Source organism: Bos mutus, chromosome 20, assembly GCF_027580195.1.
Source record: "Bos mutus isolate GX-2022 chromosome 20, NWIPB_WYAK_1.1, whole genome shotgun sequence".
Taxonomy (NCBI): Eukaryota; Metazoa; Chordata; class Mammalia; order Artiodactyla; family Bovidae; genus Bos; species Bos mutus.
In genome coordinates, this window is record NC_091636.1 from 17,535,494 (window position 1) to 17,557,332 (window position 21,839).

At 41.4% G+C, this 21,839-nt stretch overlaps 1 protein-coding gene across 1 annotated transcript in view; it reads left to right on the forward strand.

Moving 5' to 3' along the window:
• RAB3C (RAB3C, member RAS oncogene family) overlaps positions 1 to 21,839 on the forward strand; it is a 145,562-nt gene that overhangs the window by 19,461 nt on the left and 104,262 nt on the right. The window contains exon 2 of the mRNA XM_005889046.2: positions 5,978 to 6,205. Coding sequence (XP_005889108.2) covers positions 5,978 to 6,205 — 228 coding nt within the window. The remainder of the gene's footprint in view (positions 1 to 5,977; positions 6,206 to 21,839) is intronic.

Here is a 21,839-nt window from a genome sequence, read left to right on the forward strand (position 1 = left end):
GTACATTGCCAAAGCATAGGATCAGGATAGGGAGACCCATGTTTTTAACAGTGAATGTGAAAAAAGGCGCTGAACATTTGAGAATTACTTTATGGTTAAGTCAAGTGTGATAGGACATAAGGATATTATTATACTCTGCACTGACTAGATAAATATCTGGAATATTGTGACCAATTGTAGGAGCCATGCGTGGGATTTTGACATTTGCAGAGATGTCAGCTTTAACCTAGATATGTGGGCTGCTTTGAGCACGTCCCATGTGGAACAGAGGGGCTAAAGAAGCTGAGATTATCCAGTCAGGAGGAGAGTAAATGAGTAATGTAAATGAGTAAACGAGTCAACTCTCTTTGATTCGTAAGGCAGAACACATGAACAGAAGCTATAGGGAAGTAGATTTTAGCTCAAATTTATGGAAGAAACTTTTAACAATTGTAGTTGTTCATCAATGAAGTAGGCTGTTTCACAGCCCAGTGAACTTTCTGTCACTTGATGGGAAGGGCTAGGCTTGAATACCAGCGTCATGCCAGCAAGAGGGAGACTGTGATAAGTTGAAGAAGGACAACCCTCAACAGTCTTTCCCACTCTATGATTCTTTTAATTAATTTAAGATTAATACAATTAAAAGGCTTTTCTTATATCTATCTTTTATAAAATCCAGTTCACTCTCTGGGACTTCCTTCATGCCCACTCACGTTTTCATATTTTCCCATGAACATTTCAGAAACGTTCACATGAACGTATTTAAAAGTGTAGGCAAACTTACGTAGTGACTGTCTGTTCCTTTGACATTCATATGCTGTCAGATCGCTTCATTTTTTACTGGGGTATAGTCGACTTACAATGTGACGTTGCTCTCAGGTGTACAGCACAATGAGTCAGTTATACGTATATCCACTCTCTCAGGCTTTTTCCCCATACAGGCCATTACAGAGGATTGAGTTGAGATCCCTGTGCTATACAGTAGGTCTTCATTAGTTACCTGCTTTGTACTAGTGTGTATATGTCAATCCCAATCATCCAATTTATCCCTCTCCCCCTTTCCTTCCTGGTAACTGTAAGATTGTTTTCTACATTTGTGACTGTTTCTGTTTTGTAAATAAAAATCGCTTCATTTCTATCCTCAGCAAGATTAGGGCGGTCTACTCCATTCTATACGCCAGGATTTGTTTCATTATTCCAAAGTTTAATGAAACACATATGCATTCTGAATGCACATCTTTGGGACTCACTGTGAATCTTATGGGGCTTCCCTGGTGACGCAGATGATAAGGAATCTGCCTGCAATGCAGGAGACCAGGGTTTGATCCCTGGAGAAGGGAAGATTCCCTGGAAAAGGGAATGGCAACCCCCTCCAGCATTCTTGCCTGGAGAATTCTATGGCCAGGGTAGCCTGTGAGCTACAGTTCATGGGGTCTCAAAGAGTTGGATGAATCCTTTTGGGGATATAAATCAGGAAATAGTTTAAAGAAACCATGTACCATCTTCAAGGTTAACAGGTTGACAGACTCTTCTAATTAATCCTTTGGAGGATCTAGATCCACGTATCCACCAGCCTCATCCTCGCTCATCCTCTGTACTCCTGCCACATTATCTGCTGCCACTGCAACTGGTATAATCAGCCTTTAAAATTGAACATCTTCTATTTCTTATGCTGGAGAAAATTCCAGTATGGTTTCCTCTGTGTAAATCTCTACAGTTACATTTAAAAAGTGCATATCATGATGATGCCTATATTTCTGCAGGTTTTGGAGTTGGTCTAATTTTGGACTAGGACTTGGGATCGATCAGCTTTCTTTATCACATTTTCTTTCAAGGCAGCCTAGAAATCCACAGGAATCAGTTAGAATCCCACCTCAGGGTATTGGTAGGTAGGTAATCAGGCTGAGAAAATGAGCAGGTCTAGGATACTCATAGAGTTGTTTTCCGACTATGGCTTAACTGAACATGCTTAATTCAGAACCTAGTCTCTGGGCTAGTTCACATAAAAGATGGTAAAAAGATCTTCTTAACAAAGACCAATTGCAGGCCTGGTGAAGCTTAGCACCTCCATAAGGGGGGAGTCTTAATTGGTGAAAGGCTTATGTCTGGAGGAATAGAAGTGTCAAACAAAACAGTTACCTGGCTTTCTGGGGTGTCAAAATTTGTCAGAGCAAGACATCATTGTTCAAACCAATAGTCAAGAATTATAATCCTATTTTTGTTCTTGGCAGACTGCTTGTGTTGGGGGAAGTTTACCTTAGCATGTAGATTCCTGGGTCAGAAAGGAGAATGATGATACATGCCTGTTTTACTGGCCTAGTTTTTCCCACTGGTAAGCAATCATTACAGTCGTATTTACTGAAGACATATGTGTGGTTTCGTGGATGTAAGATAGAAAAATGTTTAAGCTTATATTTATTAAGAAAGTGTGAAATGCAATCAGAATGTTTACTGTCCTTAAATTTAATAATATATACAGATTTTCTTTTTGCCTTTATTCTTGCTCATATGGTTGTGTTCTCCTACCGGCAATATTTCTAAAAAGGAAATACATTATTGCACCATCTCTCCTTTTCTCTTTCCCTCAGTTGTTTTACATATCTCTGATTTTAGCAGCCAATGTGGTCTCAGATGAGACTGAGCACTATATATTGTTTCTAGTGTTCAACTGTCTTCTGGGGCTTTTCTCTCTCAGTTCAGTTCAGTTGCTCAGTCATGTCCAACTCTACAACCCTGTGGACTGCAGCACGCCAGGCTTCCCTGTCCACACCAACTCCCGGAGATTACTCAAATTCATGTCCATCGAGTCGGTGATGCAATCCAACCATCTCATCCTCTGTCATCCCCTTCTCCTCCTGCCCTCAATCTTTCCCAGCATCAGGGTCTTTTCAGATGAGTCAGTTCTTCTCATCAGGTGGCCAAAGAATTGGAGTTTCAACTTCAGCATCAGTCCTTCCAATGAATATTCAGGACTGACTTCCTTTAGGATGGACTTGTTGGATCTCCTCGCAGTCCAAGGGGCTCTCAAGTCTTCTCCAACACCACAGTTCAAAAGAATCATTTCTTCAGTGCTCAGCTTTCTTTATAGTCCAACTCTCACATCCATATATGACTACTGGAAAAACCATAGGTTTGACTAGATGGACCTTTGTTGGCAAAGTAGTTTCTCTGCTTTTTAATATGCTGTCTAGATTGGTCATAACTTTTCTTCCAAGGAGCAAGCGTCTTTTAATTTCATGGCTGCAGTCACCATCTGCAGTGATTTTGGAATCCCCAAAAATAAAGTCTGTCACTGTTTCCATTGCTTCCCCATCTATTTGCCATGAAGTGATGGGACCAGATGCCATGATCTTAGTTTTCTGAATGTTGAGTTTTAAGTCAACTTTTTCACTCTCCTCTTTCACTTTCATCAGGAGGCTCTTTAGTTCTCCTTTGCTTTCTGCCATGAGGGTGGTGTCATGTGCATGTCATCTGCATGAGGTTTTTGGTATTTCTCCTGGCAATCTTTATTCCAGCTTGTGCTTCTTCCAGCCCAGCGTTTCTCATGATGTACTCTGCATATAAGTTAAATAAGCAGGGTGACAATATACAGCCTTGACATATTCCTTCACCTATTTGGAACTAGTCTGTTGTTCCATGTCCAGTTCTAACTGTTACTTCCTGACCTGCATACAAATTTCTCAAAAGGCAGGTCAGGTTGTCTGGTATTTCCATCTCTTTCAGAATTTCGCACAGTTTATTGTGATCCACACAGTCAAAGGCTTTGGCATAGTCAATAAAGCCGAAGTAGATGTTTTTCTTGAACTCTTGTGTTTTTTTGATGATCCAGTGGATGTTGGCAATTTGATCTCTGGTTCCTCTGCCTTTTCTGGAAGTTCACGATTCATGTACTGTTGAAGCCTGGCTTGGAGAATTTTGAGCATTATTGTGCTAGGGTGTGAGATGAGTGCAATTGTGCGGTAGTTTGAGCATTCTTTGGCATTGCCTTTCTTTGGGATTGGAATGAAAACTGACCTTTTCCAGTCCTGTGGCCACTGCTGAGTTTTCCAAATTTGCTGGCATATTGAGTGCAGCACTTTCACAGCATCATATTTTAGGGTTTGAAATAGCTCAACTGGAATTCCATCACCTCCCCTAGCTTTGTTCATAGTGAGGCTTCCTAAGGCTCATTTGACTTCACATTCCAGGATGTCTGTTTCTAGGTAGTATCACACCAACATGGTTATCTGGGTCATGAAGATCTATTTTGTATATTTCTTCTATGTATTTTTGGCACCTCTTTGCCGTCCCCCTAATAGAGAGATGGGATTTCCCTGGTAGCTCAGTTGGTAGAGAATCTGCCTGCAGTGCAGGAGACCCAGGTTCAATCCCCAGGTTAGGAAGATCTGCTGGAGAAGAAAATGGCAACCCACTCCAGTATTCTTGCCTGGAAAATTCTACGGACCCAGGAGCCTGGTGGGCTGCAGTCCATGATGTCGCAAGAGTCGGACACGACTTAGCAAGTAAACCACCAGCAACAGAAGGATACACTTATTAATCAGATTTTATAAGGAATGAAAAAAGACTGTCTAGCCAAGGACTTTAGACAGACAATAGAACTTTCTGCAGTTATGAGTGCCCTGGACCTGCACTATCCAGTGTTGTAGCCACTGACCTCAAGTAGCTCTTGTGCATTTGACACGTGGCTAATGTGAATGAGGAACTAAATTTTAATTTTATTTAGTTTAAATATATACAGGCATATGTGACTAGTAGCTACTGTATTGAAGAGCACAGCAAACAAAGAATTCATAGCATCAGCAAAGATAATCGGGTAAATGCACTGATCAGTGGGATTTACCCTTCTAACCGCCTCGTTTCTATATGGAGGCAGATGTCACTTAGAGGAATGCAGCAGGGTTTTTGATAGATGTTAAAATGGTCATCGAAAAAAGGTGAGGGAAAATCCACCCAGAGGATTTTTAATTATTATAGAGATTATTCTTTATTCTATGCTGGTTTCTTTATACATCTGTCATACAGATTTACCATCGGTTATTTTCACAAGTGTTTCAGGTTGGATTGTACTTTTTTTTCCATTTTGTAGAAGAGAGGAAACTGAGGTACACTGATTAAAAAAAAAAAAAAAAAAACCTCAATATTCCAGAGCCAGTAAGTGGTGGAAGCAAGGTTTGAACCAGGTAGAGTTCTTCATGAATGCATCTGCAATGAATCTTTCCCACATTGTCTTTAGAGCATATGTGCTTATTTCCTTAGTTCTCTTTGGGAACTGGGCTGGGAGGTGTTAAGAACATGAGCCCTGGCACCACACTGGTTGATTTGAATCCTGCCTCTACTACTTACAAAGTGTGTGAAATTGAGCAAATTACTTAGTATCTCGGAGCCTCAACTGTCTCCTTTTAATACGTAAATAATAAAGGCACCCACTTACAGGGTTGTGATGAGGGTTAACAGTTCCTGGCACATTGTTTGAACCATATGTATTTGTCATTATCATTATTTTTTATTTGAAAGAGATTGATCATGTATGTAAAGATGTTGACTTAAAGTGATATCGATAGATGAAATAGAGATAGGCTTTGGGTATGCTTCCCTAGAAAATAAGAGAGACCCTAATAATTCAGATAACTCAGGAAAAAGCACCCTGCTGTTCAGCCACTTTGGAGTCGCTGTCACTGGAATTACAAAGTTCCAGAATCTGCATGCCCTCATATCTTCACGTTTCATGTTACATCTCCTTTGGTGTCTTTGATTTGTTCTGAATGCTGAGCAGTGACAAACACTAACACAGCTGGAAAGAGCCGTAAGATTTGCTTTTCTGTCTTCCAGCAGGGAATTATTGCCATGGATACCAGCATCAGAGGAAGGCTGGGGAGCTCTCTCAACTTGTCTCCTAAGTGGTCTGACATCTGTTTCTGGCAAGGCCAATAATGAATGTGCTGCTAGCTTCATAGCAAACGGAAGACTCATCCACACCTCTTTTGTTTTTTCCCCACAGATGGCCTCTGCCCAAGATGCCAGGTATGGCCAGAAAGACTCCTCTGATCAGAACTTTGACTACATGTTCAAACTGCTCATCATTGGCAATAGCAGCGTGGGGAAGACATCTTTTCTCTTCCGTTACGCAGATGACTCCTTTACATCTGCGTTCGTCAGCACAGTTGGGATCGATTTCAAAGTCAAAACTGTATTCAAAAATGAAAAGAGAATTAAGCTTCAGATTTGGGTAAGTGACTTTGAACCAACAGCATCCTTCAGCCTAGGACATCGACCATGTATGTGTGTGAGGCACACGCTTTCTGCCTTGTTCTGATCCCACGGGGGTCCGTCAGCCTCCCTTGCCAGGTTCTTTGCCACAGCACGTTCTAGGTCAGAGGCCAAGCGAGTGATGCCTCTCTAAGGTGTGGAGACTGAATTAGACCTTGTTGTCATCTGATGCTTCTTAAGACTCTTTAGAAGAAAGAAAACCCAAATGTCTGTCTGTATGGTAAGGAACACTCAGTAGAAAGTCTGGCGCAGTCTTGTATGGCTGTGTGACCTGGAGCACGTCTCTGAGACCTTCTCCGCCACTTTTCTAATCCACAAAATAGGCAAACTGAAACTAGCCTTTTCAGGTCACAGGAAGCAGCCTGCCCTGGTCATTTTAAAGCATAATATAGAGAAAGCTTAGGTTTAGTCCCTTCATAATGCCCCAGCTAAATTTTGTAAAGTGTCTATTTAATCTCCTCAGACCTTGTGTTTTCAGCGCCAAGAGTTATGTTTAGCACACAGCCCAACATGGCAAGACACATGAAATAAAGTATTTATTTTAAACAGGGTTTTTCCCTAAGGAGAAAGTTTTTCAATAAGTTTTGAGACCGTGTGCCTGGCTTTTTGCCTCTCCTCACCCCCTGTAGAAGATCAGAGATTCCTTAACTAAATGGTTGTGATAACTGAGGAGAATAGCAAGTGAGAAACAGAAGAAAAAGTACATATGGGTAGCAGGTTTGAAATAAATAAGAGATGAAGTAACAAAAAAATTGACTATACCAATAGAGAGTTATATAGTATTTTTTGTACATCATGTAATGTATGGGCACCATGGTAGAATGCTTTTACAGTGAGTTTTGGTCCCCTTTCTCTGTTCTTTTGTACATCTGCCACTCAGATGGATTTGAGCTATAAATGGATGTTTCCCTAGAGTTTAGCTTTCTGTCTTCTTCTGAGACAATTCCAACACCTACTAACATTTGTTGCTGGTGCCAGGGTTGATTTATAGGACTGATGATAAGCTTGCCTCCTCAAATATGGAAAGCTGAAAGGAAGACAAATCTTGGAGTAAAGCATTTAAATTTTTTTAAAAGGAAAGATCCCTTAAGATATCTGTATATAATAAATACAGCAGATGTCCTTTCATATCTTAAAGCTCTTAGGAATAAAATTCAAAGGTGCGGGTATACATACAGGTAGATATCCTCTTAGGCGGCTTATTGTTAGTTTTTTTACTTATTCTCATTATGGAATTTTCAAAGTCTAATTAGAACTCAGGAAAGAACTTGGAAAAATAGACTCAGTTCCCATTGCTGCTCTACTGGTTCCCAAAGATATTTTTGTTAGGTGGATCCCTCTTTAGAAGCATGCAGCCCTGTGTGTGGAGACAGAAAGAGCTGTGTTTATTGCTTCACATTCTCTTCCTTTTGAGCTTTAAGCAACCGATTATTATATGGAGATAACTGTCAGATCCAGGCCTAAGAAAGGTCTCTGTTTTCATGGACTTTGCTGAATTGAAAATTAATTTGGTAACTAGACATCATTTACCTTTGTGACCATGTTCTTTCTGCTAATACGGAAGAACTGTCATTTCTCTGGCTGACAGCTCCTGCCATTAATCTTAGGAATGTTTAAAGGTGGTGGTTGTGACTGTTTAGGTAAAACACCAACATGGTGTATAAGTGCAGTCCTATAATTTCTAGCAGTTTCTCAATTTAGGTTCTTGAAAGAATTGCTCTGTAGAGATATAAAGTCATCTGTCCTTAATATAAAACAGATATACTTTCAAATAATATACATTTTTGAGAATTATAATCTCATACTTACAAAAATATTTCAAAACCCTCAGTGATAGTACCAGGCCAGAGCTCACTGCTGTACAATGAAATTCGGTTGCATCTGTTCAGGTCTTCTGCATGAAAGTTGCTCTTTTCTGAGCCTTGCAAAGCCCAATTTGGCTCTCTGAACTGCTTCTACTCTGATAACCTCCTCGTGCTTCTCATTTTCCATTAACTTCACTAAAAAGCCCCTGACATATAAATATGTTCAAATTTGTCTCTACTTATCCATAATCCAGGCTTCCCCAGTGGCTCAGTGGTAAAGAATCTGCCTGCAATGCAGGAGGCACAGGAAACGCGGGTTTGATTGCTGGATCGGGAAGATCCCCTGGAGAAGGGCATGGCAACCCACTCCAGTGTTCTTGCCTGGAGAATCCCCATGGACAAAGAGGCCTGGTGGGCTACAGTTCATGGGGTTACAAAGAGTCAGACACAGTTGAAGCAACTTGCATGCACACATGCATCCATAATCCACCATTTCCCCCAAACTTCTAATTCTCTTCATAGCCCAGTCCAGCCTGGGACCTCATTCTCCATTCTGTGGACACCCACACTCCCTTCAGAGATAAACCACTCAGGAACCCTTCACCCAGCTCTCTCCTGTCACAGTGGTAGTCTGATGGCCACTATTTTCTTTGTGATCAAAACAATCTTATTTCTTCCTCTTAGGGACATTGGGAACTCTTAACGTGCCCATGATTCTGGGGGTGTGAAAATAGATTTGACACTACCTTATTCCAACTGGTCTACTAGTTTGTGAACCACTCAAAAGCAAAGATTTTGGCTCATTGAACCTATAGTATAGTTGGGAAAAGAAATGAATACTCATGGAGTAATTGTATGTCTATAAGCAAAAATCAAGCTGTGTAAATATTATACGTGGCTAGCATTTATTGAACATATACCTATGCCTTATATCTAATTCCCACAACAACCAAACTCTCTATTATTACTCCTATTTTATACAAGAAACCTAAAGGTTTTTGTTATTGTTCACTTGCTAAGTCATGTCTGACAAATTAAATAGCTTGTCCAAGATCATAGACGTCAAGGGGTTGATTCCAGGCTAGGTCTATCAAATTCTAATGCTTTGGTTTGTTCCTCTTCACCATGTTGCCCTAATTAAGACACGTTCTCAAAACAGGTGATAGAATCTTAGACAATGTATCCTGGGATGCTGAAGAACATGTTTTTGAAAGAGTCTGACCATCTCAGTGACTTCAGTCATGCAGAGGGAGAAAGGATAAAGAGTAACAGGCTAGCTTGCTTAAATCTAAACATTCCAATAGTAATTCTAGGGGTTCTTGCTTTGTTATAACTATCAGTTCAGTTCAGTTCAGTCGCTCAGTCGTGTCCGACTCTTTGCGACCCCATGAATCACAGCACGCCAGGCCTCCCTGTCCATAACCAACTCCCGGAATTCACTCAGACTCATATAACTATAGTCGGAAATAATTAGCTGTGTACAGTTTTTTTTTTACTTTATTTATTTGTGACTGTATCTGGCATTGATGGTTTGCCATTTTATATGCTAGTAGTCAAACATGAACTGTTTTCCCCAGCGAATAGTATTTTTATACACTTGTATTAATGTGTAACAAATTCATTAGTGAGTGAGTGAGTTAGTTCAGTCACTCAGTCCTGTCCAACTCTTTGCAACCCCATGAATTGCAGCACGCCAGGCCTCCCTGTCCATCACCAACTCCCGGAGTTCACCCAAACTCATGTGCATCGAGTCGGTGATGCCATCCAGCCATCTCATCCTCTGTCGTCCCCTTCTCCTTCTGCCCCCAATCCCTCCCAGCATCAGGGTCTTTTCCAATGAGTCAACTCTTTGCATGAAGTGGCCAAAGTATTGGAGTTTCAGCCTCAGCACCAGTCCTTCCAATGAACAGCCAGGACTGGTCTCCTTTAGAATGGACTGGTTGGATCTCCTTGCAGTCCAAGGGACTCACAAGATTCATTAAGGTGTCCACAACTATCTTAGCCTGTACTGTGTATAATCTGTTTCTACTTGCAACATTTCTGGAACCAAATGTGGGATTTTTCCAAACCAAGGAATTCTTCATTTCTATGCAGATACTAATGAGATGTCCTGTAATTTAATACAATGTTGACACTAATTACCCAGAGTTAGCACAGATCCCCAGAGAAGGCAATGGCACCCCACTCCAGTACTCTTGCCTGGAAAACCCCATGGATGGAGGAGCCTGGTAGGCTATAGTCCATGGGGTCACTAAGAGTCGGACACGATTGAGTGACCTCACTTTCACTTTTCACTTGCATGCATTGGAGAAGGAAATGGCAACCCCTCCAGTGTTCTTGCCTGGAGAATCCCAGGGATGGAGAAGCCTGGTGGGCTGCCGTTTATGGGGTCGCACAGAGTCAGACACGACTGAAGCAACTTAGCAGCAGCAGCACAGATCCCACAAGTAAAGGGATCAGTTCCACAAACCTATCCCTTCTCCTCCCATCCCCCACTTCAGACACCCGTCACAAATCTGGGCCCTTGTGCTTTTGATCTACAGGCTATAAATTGACAGGTCCACAACCCCACCCCTCAGGGTTGATAAGTTGCTAGAACAGCTCACAGATATCAGGAAAAGTTTACCTACTGTTACCAATTTGTTATAAAGGACACAACTCAGGAAGAACCAGATGGAAGAGACGCATAGGGCACATTTTTGTGGGGGAGGGTGGGTGCAGCATCCTGCAGTCTCTCGTGTGTCACCCTCCCAGCGCCCTAATACATTCACCAACACCAAAGCTCTCTAAACCTCATCCTTTTGGATTTTCATGGAGCTCCCTTTACATACGCATGACAGATGCAATCCTTCGTCATTGGTGATTAATTCAGTCTTCAGCCTGTCTCCCCTCCCAGAGGTCAGGGTTGGGGGTGAAAGTTTCAACTTTTTGATCACATAGTTTGTTCTTCTGACAGTCAACCCCTATTCTTTTTATTTTTTATTTTATATTGGAATATAGTTGATTTACAATGTTAGAATAAGCCCCCATTTTGAAGCTATGTAGGTGTAAACCAGGAGTCACCTCATTAGCATGAACTCTTGGGTGGCTGGAAGGGGCTTATTATGAATAATAAAAGATGCTCCTTTCATTCCCATCACTTAGAAAATTCTAAGGATTATGGAAGCTCTGTGTCAGGAACCAGGAAGAAGACCAAATATGTGTTTCTTGTTCTATCACACTATCATAGCCTATTCTATATTTCAAAGGAAGAGAAGCAAAATTGTTTCATAGCGATAAAAATCATCATGGATTAGTCCAGTTTATTATTATCTCTACCAAGAAAAGCTATAGATATTCATGTAATTCTGATTACTCTATTTTAAACTGTCCACAAATAGAACTGTTCCCAGGTTAGAAAATGAAGATATATGGAGAGGTGAAGTGATTTGACTTCACCTTACAGTTAGTGCCAGAGCAGAGTCTAAAATCCAGGTCTTTTTCTAGCTAAGCCAATCTGGTTGCTACTTCATGCTCAAAGTAAGTACTGTGTTATGACAATTGTGATACACCTCATACCTGGTTTCCAGTGTTGCCATTAGGCAAAGGAACGTCAAACTTGAGGCTAGAGTATTTCCACAATGTCAGCAGGAGAGAACCTGGATGGTAAGATTGCCCAGTTTTTTATTTGTTGCTATTCAGTCACTAAATTGGGTCCGACTCTTTGTGACCCCATGGACTGCAGCACGCCAGGCTTCCCTGTCCTCCATTATCTCCCGGAGTTTGCTCAGACTCATGTCCATAGAGTCAGTGATGTATTCCAACCATTTCATCCTCTGTTGCCCCCTTTTCCTCCTCCCTTCAATCTTTCCCAGCATCAGGGTCTTTTCCAATGAGTTGGCTCTTCGCATCAGGTGGCAAAGTATTGGAGCTTCAGCTTCAACATCAGTCTTTCCAATGAATATTCAGGGTTGATTTCCTTTAGGATTGAGTGGTTTGATCTCCTTGCTGTTCAAGGGACTCTCAAGAGTCTTCTCCAGCACCACAGTTCAAAAGCATCAATTCTTTGATGCTCAGCCTTCTTTATGGTCCAACTCTCACATCCATCCATATGTGACTACTGGAAAAACCATAGCATTGACTGTACAGACCTTTGTTGGCTAAGTGAAGTCTCTGCTTTTAATATGTTGTCTAGGTTAGTCATAGCTTTTCTTCCAAGAAGCAAGAGTCTTTTAATTTCGTGAGTAGGTTTTTTGTATGTGCACTGGGGTGGGATGGGGTGGGGGGAATCTGAAACCACAGACTGGATTATTGGATTTTTAATGATCCACATTTAAAGAAAGCATTTTAACAGCTATTAGAAACATTGACATTTCTTTCTGGATGTGTTACACCTCCTGTTTGTGGAAGTTGATTACTGCCTTGGAATAAACTTGTCTAGAGACATATCATGGTTCATTTGTACTAGGTTACATTCCTTTAGTATCCTTACTAATCCCTCTGTCTTTCACTATATTAACATTTCTTGTTGCATTTTTATTTATTATCATTTCTGTGATTCTCAAGTCAAAATTTTTCAAAATTTTTGAGACTTCAAGTTTTAGAGCTGGTTCTTTTATTTTGTGTGTCTATTTAATTCTATGAAGAATATATTGGAGAACAATTGTATATCTTTTTTTTCTTTAAATACAGTAAAATATTTCACAGCTGGAGTCTATAATATTTTGCTTTTAAGTTTTAAGTAGTTTAGCTTCAGGAAGGGCTTTGTAGAGTAGATTTCCTCCCAGTGAGAAGATTGAAAAATAATACAACACCCATTATTAAGAATATCTTTGTATTGTATTTATTTTCAGTGTCTGTATTATTAGTGTATGAACTTTGAAGTCTATAGCAATCTACAAAATAAAGAATACTGGTAATTCTTAAAACTAGACTATGTAGAGAACTGGGTTTTTGTTTTTTTTTTTTAATTTTATTTTTAAACTTTACAATATTGTATTAATTTTGCCCAACATCGAAATGAATCCGCCAGCGGTATACCCGTGCTCCCCATCCTGAACCCTCCTCCCTCCTCCCTCCCCATACCCTCCCTCTGGGCCGTCCCAGTGCACCAGCCCCAAGCATCCGAGAACTGGGTTTAAATCTGTGGCTCCCCTGAATAAAAGGCAAGTTCCTTTACTGAAAGAAAGCACTTCTCCTTTTTAAGTTAGGTCTGCATTGTTCAAGTCCAGAAATCAAGGTTGATTCTAACTAGTAAAAGACTTGACTTGAAAAATTGGAGGATGTAGGTTTAAAGTGGGCAGGGGGCAGGTAGACAAAGGGGATAGCTGTTTCCTTATTAATTAGAACTGGCATTTTATCATTTTTGCATTCTCTTTTTCCTACCCTCAACCTCACCACTCCTTATCCTTTCTGTCCCTCTTTCCCTGTTCCCCATCTTCTTCCCTCCTTCATTTCTGAGCTCTGGCCAGCCTGAGTTAGTAAGAAAGTCATCCTCATGGTGATCGGAGGCCTGCCACATGCAGATGTACACGTTGTGCACTGGACAAGGGCACCAACCAGGGTTCAAGTGTGACTGTGCTCCAGCCAGAGTGCCACATGCTGAGCTGTGCTCAGCTCCAGGAAGGAGTGCCTTTTCCTTTTCACGAAAATGGAATCTGCTCATCAAGCATGCGCTGCTGGTCCATATGCAATGAAAGGGAATTTTGATTTCCATCCAGCAACCATATATGTAGGCGGTGTCTCTATCAAAATCTAATGCAGGAGATGGATGAGTAAACTGAGAAGATATAAACCCTGCTTCCCCAGCTCAGTCCTGGAGGAAGATGGTATATTAAAAGACAGGTTTTTTTGTTATTTAGATGTGTTGAGGCCCACAGATCAGGAAGCAACTGCCACTGAAATAGTAGTTTGTTATGCTCCAAGATTTTAAGAGAAGGACACATGGGCTTGGGGAGGAAGGCCCTTGGGAGCGAGGGGGAGTCCCTGAGTGGTTAGGAGGCAGAAAGGGGAATGGGAGGACAGCCTCTATTGTGGTTTCTGTATAAGGCATGTAAGCAGGCTGAGGACTGGTTAGTTTGAATTCCTGCAGCAGGCTCTGGGGCTTAGTGGCTTTCCTAAGTCATCAGATGCCTATTTGGCTCTGGAGTGATTAGGCCAGGGGGATAGTAGCCCAGTGTGAGAACCCAAGACTAGGGTGTTTGCCCTGTGAGCTCTGTATTGATGGTTTGCATTGAAAAGTGAGTTCCAATGAGTTGTTTACTGTCTCTCAGAGTTAACTGAGCAGGGCAGTCCCTCCAGGATTCACAAGCCCCAGCTGTCAAAGCATCTGAATACGGAAAGAAAAGTGAATGTGAAAGTTGCTCAGTCTTGTCTGACTCTTTGCGACCCCATGGGCTATACAGTCCATGGAATTCTCTAGGCCAGAATACTGGAATGGGTAGCCTTTACCTTCTCCAGGGCATCGTCCTAACCCAGGGATTGAACCCAGGGTTCGATTTTCCAGGTGGATTCTTTACCAGCTGAGCCGCAAGGGAAGTAAAAGACATGCTTAATACAGCAGGCAGGTTCCTAGAGCCCCAGGGGTGGCTTTATGTCATTAATTCCACTCTGACAAATGCTTGTGGTTTCAACCATTCTCACTACAGACTCGGTGCATTTTTGGTTCTCAAAATTTAGAGACTTCAAGTGTTGGGGTCAAGAAAAGATCTTTAAGATTGTCCTGAAAATTTGATGATACAACTGATAAGAGCATCACTTTAATGAACCCAGTGTTGACCCACAAAGTAAGCACTTTGTGTGCATTTTAGAATGTATTTGCCAATGAAGGAATGTGGTTATTCCTATTAGCCCTGTTTAATAGATGAAGAAAATAGAGGGGAAAAAGTGGAAATAATGACAGATTTTATTTTCTTGGGCTCCAAAATCATTGCAGACAGTGACTACAGCCATGAAATTAAAAGATGCTTGCTCCTTGGAAGAAGAGCTATGACAAATCTAGACAGCATATTAAAAAGCAGAGACATTACTTTGCCGATAAAGGTCTGTATAGTCAAAGCTATGGTTTTTACAGTAATTGTGTATGGATGTGAGAGTTGGACCATAATGAAGGCTGAGTGCCAAAGAATTGATGCTTTAGAAGACTCTTGAGAGTCCCTTGAACAGCAAGGAGATAAAACCAGTCAATCCTAAAGGAAATCAACCCTGAATATAAAGGACTGATGCTGAAGCCAAAGCTATAATATTTTGGCCACCTGATGTAATGAGCAGATTCATTGGAAAAGATCCTGATGCTGGGAAAGATTGAGGGCAGGAGAAGAAGATGATAGAGGTTGAGATGGTTGGATGGCATCACTGACTCAATGGACATGAGTTTGAGGAAACTCTGGGCATTGGTGAAGGACTGGGAAGCCTGGCGTGCTGCAGTCCATGGGGTTGCAAAGAGTTGGACACGACTTAGCCACTGAACTGAACTGATCCTAGAGAATGTTCCAAATGGATCTGAGAATGTATATTCTGCTGCTTTTGGACTGAATGCTCTATAAATATCAATTAAGTCCATCTGACTTAATATTTATAGAGCTTTAGATCAACCTGATCTAATGCTCTATAAACAACAGATAGGTCCATCTAATTCCTTAATGATTTTCTGTCTTGATGGCTTGTCCATTGACGTAAGTGGAGTGTTAGAATCCCCCACAATTATTTTGTTACTGTCGATTTTTCTTTTTATGACTGTTAGTATTTGCCATATGTATTGAGCTGCTCTTATGTTGAGTGTATATATATTTACAATCCTTGTATCTTCCTTGATTGATCCCTTGATCATTATGTAGTGTCCTTCTTGTCTCTTTTAACAACCTTTATTTTAAAGCCTATTTTGTCTTATATGAGTGTCACTTCTTCAGCTTTCTTTTGATTTCCATTTGCATGGAATACCTTTTCATCCTCACATTTTTGATCTGTATGCATCCCTAGATCTGAAGTGGGTCTCTTGTAAACAGCATGTGTTAATGTATGGATCTTATTTTTGTATTCATTTTAGCCAGTCTGTGTCTTTTGGTTGAGGCATTTAATCCATTTACATTTAAGGTTATTAATGATACATATATTCTTATTGCTGTTTTGGATTTGTTTTGTAGGTCTTTTTTCTTCCCTTCCTCTTTTGTTCTCTTCTCTTGTGATTAGATGACTAGATTGCTTTGCTTTTTTGTGTCTATTATAGACTTTCAGTTTGTGGTAACCATGAGGATTTGATATAGCAGACTGTATCTGTATAAGATTGTTTTAAATTACTGGTCTTTTAATTTCCAAAGCATTTACTACAGTCTGCATTTGTACTCTTGTCTTCTTATGATCATTGGCTTTGGTATCATATTTCTGTGTTGATGATTTCCTACTTTTACTGTATATTTGCCTTTACTGGCCAGCCTTCCCATTTGTAATTTTTTTGTTTTCTACTTGTGTCTTTTTCTTTTCTGCCTAGAGAAGTTCCTTTAGCATTTTTTGTAAAGCTGTTTTGGTAGTGCTGAAATCTCTTAGCTTTTGTTTGCCTGTAAAGCTTTTGATTTCTCCATCAGGTCTGAATGAGAGCCTTGCTAGGTAGAGTATTCTTCATTGTAGGTCTTCCCCTTTCATCACTTTATATATATCATGCCACTTCCTTCTGACCTTTAGAGTTTTTGCTGAAAAATTAACTGATAACCTTATGGGAACTTGTTGTTTTTTCCCTTGTGGCTTTTAATGTTTTCTCTTTGTTTTTATCTTTTCGCAATTTGATTAATACATGTCTCAGCATGTTCCTCCCTGGGTTTATCCTATATGGGGAATATCCTGGACTTGAGTGAACATTTCCTTTCCCATGTGAGGGAGGTTTTTGCACCATTCTCTCTTCAAATATTTTATCAAGCCCATTATTTTCTTCTTTTGTGATCCCTATTCAGAATGTTTGCATGTTTAATGTTGTCCCAGAGGTCTCTTAAACTGTCCTTATTTCTTTACATTCTTTTTCCTTTATTCTGTTCTGTGCCATTGAGTTTTACCATTCTGCTTCATTTACTCTGTTTATTCCTTCTAGTATACTTTTCATTTCAGTCATTGTTTTTCTGTGTATTCTTTATATCATCTAGCGCTTCTTTAATATAATTTTGTTTATTTATTTATTTTGGCTATGCTGGATCTTTATTCTTGTGTGGGCCTTTCCCTAGTTGTGGAGACCAGGGCTACTCTTCATTGTAGTACATAGGCTTCTCATTGCAGTGGCTTCTCTTGTGGAGCATGGACTCTAAGGCGTGTGGGCTTCCTTAACTGCCCTCACATGGGCTTAGTAGTTGCAGCTCCCAGCTCTAGAGCACAGGCTCAATAACTGTGGCACATGGGCTTAGTAGCTCTGCGGCATGTGAGACCAGAGATCGAACTTGTGTTCTGTACTGTCAGGCGGATTCTTTACCACTGAGCCACTAGGAAAACCCCTCATCTAGCTCTTTGTTAAATACTTCTTGTATCTTCTTGGTCTCTGTTTCCCCTCTTTTTCCAGGATCATGGATCATTACTATCATTGTACTAAATACTTTACTGGGTATATTGCTTGTCTCCACTTCATTTAGTTGTTATTTTTGGTTTTTATTTTGTTTCTTCATCTGGAACACATTTCTCTGTTGTCTCATTTTGTCTAACTTTCTGTGCTTGTGGTCTCCTTCCACAGACTGCAGAATCATAGCTCCTCTTGCTTCTTGTGTCTGACTCTTGACCCTGGTGGGTGAAGTTGATCCTGAGGCTTGTACAGGCTTCATGGTAGGAGGTATTGGTGCCTGCTCACTGGTGTGTGGAGCTGGGTCTTGTCTCTCTGGTAGGCAGAGCTGTTGCAGGAAAGGGGACCCCTTCCAGGGCCCGAAACTGGGCTCTTGTCTAACACTTGGAAAAGAATTGTCTGAGGAGACACGTGCTGACAAACCAAGAGATTTTATTGGGAAAGGGCACCCGGATGGAGAGCAGTAGGGTAAGGGAACCCAGGAGAACTGCTCTGCCCATGGCTTGCAGTCTCAGGTTTTATGGTGATGGGATTAGTTTCCGGGTGGTCTTTGGCCAATCATTCTAATTCAGAGTCCTTCGTGGTGATGCACACATCACTCAGCCAAGGTGGAGGCTAGCGAGAGGGATTCTGGGAAGTGGATGGAGACGTGGTGTCTCCTTTCAACCTTTCTTGAACTCTTCCGGTTGGTGGTGGCTTATTAGTTCCGTTTTCCTTATAAGGATCTCCTGTCATAAAACAACTCATGTGAATGGTTACTATGGTGCCTGGCCAGGGTGGGTGGTGTCAATCAGTGTGCTTCCCCTAACAGAGACATGTCAAGAAGTGTGTTTAGTTGTGACTGGGGGCTCAGGAAGGTTTTAGGCAGCTTGTCTGCTTATGAGTAGGGCTTTGTTCCTTCCTTGTTGGTTATTTGCTCTGAAGGGTCCTGGCACTGGTGCTCAGAGGCTGTGGGTAGTGCCAGGTGTTTATGTCAAAATGGCAGCCTCCAGTATGCCAGTGAGTACTCCCAGGCACCTCCGCCACCAGTGTTCTTGTCCCCATAGTGAGTCACACCTGCACCTGCCTCCCCAGCAAGCCCTCCAAGACCTAGAGGTCAGTCTGGCCCAGGATCCTTTTTCTGGGTTCCAGTGCACACGATACTTTGTGTGCACCCTCCAGGTGTGAAGTTTCTGTTTCACCCAGTCCTGTGGGGTTCATGTGATCAATCCTGATTGGCCTTCACAGCCAGATTCTCTGGGGGCTATTCCTTCTGATGCCACGCCCCACCCCCCCAGGCTGAAGAGCCACGTGTGGGGCTCAGAACTCTCACTTCTGTGGGAGAAACTGTGTGACTAACTGTTTTCCAGTTTGTAGGTCACCCGTCTAGTGGGCATGGGATTTGATTTTATTGTGCTCCTTTTTTCATCCTGTTGTGGCTGCTTCTTTGCTTTTGGGTGGAGAATATTTCTTCGGATAGGTTTCAGTCTTTTTTGTTGACACAGTTCAGCAAGCAATTAGTCCTGATCTTGGTGGTTTTGTGAGAGGAGGTGAGCTCAAGTCCTTCTACTTCACCATCTTCTCTCCAGCTCCCTCTAATCTTACATATATTAATCTCTAGCATGTACCTTTTCCACAATAAGTAATTGCTCTATATCTTTCTATACTCCCTTCTTACCTGTTCCAAGAAATTATTTATAGTTAGAGAAAGGAATCAGTTATTTATTTGAAACTTACTGTCTTCCAGCATGAGCAGGTTGTGCTTTATCTGTTTTGTGCTTAAAACACATAGATCTGCATAGTAGGAGGGACTGGAACACATTCCATTCACTTCTCGCACATTTCTGGAATGCCTATTTCCACTGCTGGGGAGTGTGCATAAAAAGTAGAGTATTTGGAAGGAAGCATCTGAGTTTATGGAACAAATACCTGCAGGAAAAGAATTACGACTACAGTCTTTGCATTTGATGCTCACCTAGCCTAGTCACCCTGCCCATTGATTTCAGGATGGTGTTCAACCCTCTAATCTGTGGCTAAGGAACCAACATTTTTTCCCCGGGTGAATTCCGTAAGAGAACTGCAGAAGCCAGTGACAGCTGCCAAGACCGTTCCTGCTGCTGTCATTTGTATGCTCTTTTCCCCCTGTCACGTTTCTTCTAACTTAGCATCTGCTTTTCCTGGTATATTGAGAAAGGCAAGATTTAGTTTCACCCCTGAGAAGAAGCTGATACTGTATGTGAAATGTCAAGATGCATGAAAACATTCACTCTTTCAGACAGCCAGAAGCAGTGACTCCCCCATCCTGCTGTGTTTAAACCTCTCTTCTCAGCATTGACAAAATACAAAGGATGGTACAGACTTTGTTCCTGGCCTAGCAGAGCTTACCACCCATGCAGGAAGACAGGAAAACAAATATGGAAGAAAAGATCACCCCATGGATCACTAAGTGTGTGCCACCAAGGGGCAGGGAGTTTGTGGTTCAAATACGGACGCTGCTCTCACTAGCTATGTGACCCCAAGCACTAACTTCCCTGTGCCAACATTTACTTGTTTATGAAATGAGAGAAAATAACCCCTACGTCTTAGTTGCTAATATTTGCTATAATAAATACTTATACCCAGCTCAATACTAGGTACAAAACTGACAGTAAATGTTAGTTTTCTTTTGTAAATAGTGTACCAACCTTCAGACTTTTGTATCCAGTCTAGTAATTTAATCAAACCAAATATTCGTTGGATGCCTACTGTGTGCCAAGCACTGTGCTAGTTGGTGGGGGTACAGTAGTGAAGGATGCACAGAGTTGGCCATTAGGAGGCAACCGTCTGATGAGATGAGAGATGGAAGAAGACAGAATTCATCTGCTGTGATAAATTCTCAGGAGGCAGGGGCACAGGACTGCCAGGAATGATGCCTAACTTGGTCTTGAGGACTCTGGGAAAGCTTCCTGAGAACATCTATATATCTAAGCTAAGAACTGACAAATGAAAAGCAATTGTTCATTCATTAATTCACTTGATTGACATTTATGGAGTTTTTACTATGTGCCAGACACAGTGAAGGAATTTGAGCTTGAAAGTAAAATAAAAAAAAAAATTATAGGTTATGATAGTGCTATGGAGGAATAATCAGAACAATCTGATAAATGCAAAACAGTATCAGAAGAAGGATGGAATATTTGCTGTTCTTAGCTTCGGTTCACAGATAGGGAAACTGAAGCATGAGAGTGGATAACTTGCCCAAGGTCACATAGCTAACGAGTGGTGAGCAGATCTGAGTGTGTTGCTTACAATCTCTTTGTAAAGATTTAATAAAATATTTATGAAGTTCTTAGCATAGTGCCAACACATAGCATGTCATTTTTCTTTCTCTGTCTCCTGCATTTTACCGATGTTGACCTTACCTACCTACCTAACTCCACACTTTCTAGAACTGTGCTGCTGCTGCTGCCAAGTCGCTTCAGTCGTGTCCGACTCTGTGCAACCCCATGGACTGCAGCCTACCAGGCTTCTCCGTCCCTGGGATTCTCCAGGCAAGAACACTGGAGGGGGTTGCCGTTTCCTTCTCCAGTGCATGAAAGTGGAAAGTGAAAGTGAAGTCGCTCAGTCATGTCCGACTCTTAGCGACCCCATGGACTGCAGCCTACCAGGCTCCTCCATCCATGGGATTTTCCGGGCAACAGTACTGGAGTGGGGTGCCATTGCCTTCTCCCCTAGAACTGTGCGGGGGGCCATAAATCGCCATTTCTAACGTAGGCAGACATTTATATGAAGAGCTTTATTTTGGTATCTTGACATGGTAATGAAATATACAGACACACTGACAAGATGAAATGTCTTCTGGACACCTGGGTTCCTCTCTATAGCCACTGGTAAATGTTCATCTGCCCAAGTGTAGTCAGCTGTGTTGTTGAGATGTTTCTTGGTATTTTGGAGCCGTCTGTGCATTTAGACTGAGCCATCAACTGTACAGGAAAGGCAAACCCACAAGCCTGTTTATTAAATGCTCATAAAATTGATGTCCTTCCCTATAACAAAACAATTATAAATCATTAGATCCATGGAGAGCTGTTATTAAAATACTGGGATATAATTTCCTTAGGAAATTATACCGGTAATACCGGCAGCCTCTGATCTAAGATGTGGACTATGTCTGTGTCACCAAGTCACTCATTTTTCCTGTTGATTTGTTTGAAGTGATACTGAACTGACCAGTTGTTCTGGTATTATATAAACACAGCTTAAATCTGAGTACAAATGAAGCATTTAATTGCTTTGCATTTTTTCTCAAGTAAGATTTAAGA